This window comes from Oryzias melastigma, linkage group LG2 (assembly GCF_002922805.2).
Source record: "Oryzias melastigma strain HK-1 linkage group LG2, ASM292280v2, whole genome shotgun sequence".
Taxonomy (NCBI): Eukaryota; Metazoa; Chordata; class Actinopteri; order Beloniformes; family Adrianichthyidae; genus Oryzias; species Oryzias melastigma.
This window is the reverse complement of record NC_050513.1, coordinates 3,048,130-3,050,571: the sequence shown is the minus strand read 5'-3', so window position 1 is coordinate 3,050,571 and position 2,442 is coordinate 3,048,130. Positions and strand designations below refer to the sequence as shown.

General features: G+C 40.2%; 1 protein-coding gene across 2 annotated transcripts in view; it reads right to left on the bottom strand.

Moving 5' to 3' along the window:
• The window catches only part of zc3h13 (zinc finger CCCH-type containing 13), a 16,444-nt gene that overhangs the window by 1,978 nt on the left and 12,024 nt on the right, over positions 1–2,442 (bottom strand). For both annotated transcript variants that reach the window (XM_024294314.2, XM_024294316.2), the window contains exons 17-19: positions 891–1,031; positions 605–805; positions 369–532 (exon numbers count right to left, since the gene is read on the bottom strand). In XM_024294314.2, the coding sequence (XP_024150082.1) occupies positions 369–532; positions 605–805; positions 891–1,031 (506 nt within the window). The remainder of the gene's footprint in view (positions 1–368; positions 533–604; positions 806–890; positions 1,032–2,442) is intronic.

Here is a 2,442-nt window from a genome sequence, read left to right as displayed (position 1 = left end):
AGAGAGCGTTGGAGTTTGCCCTGTGACGCTGACACTGTTGGGGCTAAATAAACTGGCTCTTGAGAAGCCTCCCGGCACTCAGAGCTGCTGTGGGACGGGAGGCAGACTGCTTGTGTCTCTTGAATCTTATGATATAATTATTTTCCTAGAAACAATAATAAAAAGATCCTTTAGTTACTGCAAGCCAACCTCACTGTTAATCCCAGATCGAGACCACACCACCCCTAGTGCCACCCCCTTTTTTCCACTTTTCTTATCTGGGCTGAGGGTGGAGTCAGCCTCTAACTGTTCTGATGTGTTACTCTTTAAATAAAAGAGAAAGATTTGAGAGAATTTTTTTTTTGTATTTGTACAATCAGGAAGTTTACCTTCTCATTTTTTAACAGCTGGCGGCGGATGGCGAAGTCCCGGCGTGCACACAGAGCCTTGCAGCAGGGCCCCAGGTTGCTCAGCAAGCCGGCCCTCTCCACGCGCCTGTTCAGGGCCGCCATGTTCAGAGCTCCCAGGTCGTGTTCGAAGAGCTTCTCCATGTCTGTCAAGACATTTTCCGTACGGTGAGGAAGAACCGCATAGGAAGGGAACAAACGCCGTTTGACAGGCTCACCTTTGGGGTCGTCCAGCTCCGACTTGCACACCTCTTTGACTTGTTCCAGCAGCTCTGGTCCGGCGAGGCGCTTGGAGATTCCCGCCCTCAGGAGCACGGCGCCCGGCGTGAAGCGGAGTAAGGCGGCTCCCGCAGCCCGCGGCTCCTGCTTCTGTTTGGGCATCAGGCTGGACCAGTCCACGTCGATCACGTCCAGAGGACCTGGAACGGTCCAGAAGGCTTTAGGATGTCTTGCTGGAGAACAATGTAGATGAACTTCAATGCAGATCCTGATCATTATCCATACCTGTGACTTTCTCCTCCTCTGGTTGATCTTCTTTCTTCTGACTGTCAGCCAGGATCACGTCCAGCTCGTCATCACTGATTGGTTCATAATCTTCTCGAACGGACGCCACAGACTGCTCCTCTTCTTTAGCGTCATCATCTCCTGAAAACACAGAACACACGAAAACCCTTAGAGGTGTACGGAATAAGATTACTGTCAAAATGAAGTGAAAAATAAATGAAGAAAAACAACAAAAGCAACATTTGGTTTAAGGTTTGACATTCTGTTTTAAATGCTGTTGTTTCCTTGTTTAAGACACGACTTCTTCTTCTGTTGATTTAAATACTACATTTCTGTTTTGAATATGATTTTCTTTGCTATTCGACTTTCGTTTATATACAAATGTTTTAATGGAACACCACTTTTGTTTTAAAGTCCGACTTCAACTACATTTTTTTTTTAATCGTAGAAAAGTTCCCAGTGGTCTTTAATGATTATCATGATGTTTTTAACGTGACGCTCAAAATAAGTAAGACTTTGAGGTAAAACTTTTTTAAAGACATATATTCTGCAGCAGGAGGTCAATAGAAAAACGTTTCTAGCTTGCTGGTGTGGAAGTTAGCGGCGCTCATTTTCCAGCATTTCTTTGTTTACACTTTTCACAGCTAGATTATAGCGTCTCACTAGCATAAACTAACATTAGTGTAGAAAGAAAAAAAAGGCAATAATATAGCTATCGAGCCGTACAGTTTTGAGCCAGAAGACAACAAAGACGTTAATGGATCTATTTGTCTGCGAGTGGATGCTTCAGAATTGTAGCGGAAAAGGGAAACTTTGGTCCCCCCATGCTGGGTCACAAAGCCAAACCTTTTCCAGGCTCTGGATTTCATTTGCTCCTGATTCAACACAATCAAATGAAATAAAAATGTTCAGAAAAAGATTAAAAAAACTTAAACCATAGGTTTCATTGGAGTGGGTTTTAAAATATGACTTTTCTTTGTTTTGAACACGACATTTCTCTTTTTTTTTAAATACGACATTTCTTTGTTTTGAACAGGACTTTCCTTTGTTTTAAATTTGAAATTTCTCTGTTTTAAATTTAACACTCCTCTGTTTTAAATAGGACATTTCTCGGTTTTAAATACAACATTTTGCTGTTTTAAATAAAACACTTCTCGGTTTTAAATACAACATTATTTTTTTTTAAATACAACATTTCTGGGTTTTAAATACAACATTTTTCTGTTTTAAATACGACACTTCTCGGTTTTAAATACATCTTTGGTTTGTCTTGAACAGGACTCTGTTCAGAGTACAACCTTTCTTTGTTTTGAATAAAGTTTCTGTTTCTTTTGAACATAATTTTTTTTTTAATATGACTTGTTTGTATTAAAGTAATTCTTCTTCAATTTGAAATGTCCCACTAAAATACTGTCAAAAATAATTCACGGTGTTACAGGCACATATGTAATGAAGCACACTTTGTTGAATCCCTGTCTCATGGCTCATTTTGACACTATTTCAACAGAAGTTTTGAACTCAAGAAAGCTCATCGTCAAATCAAGAGACAAAT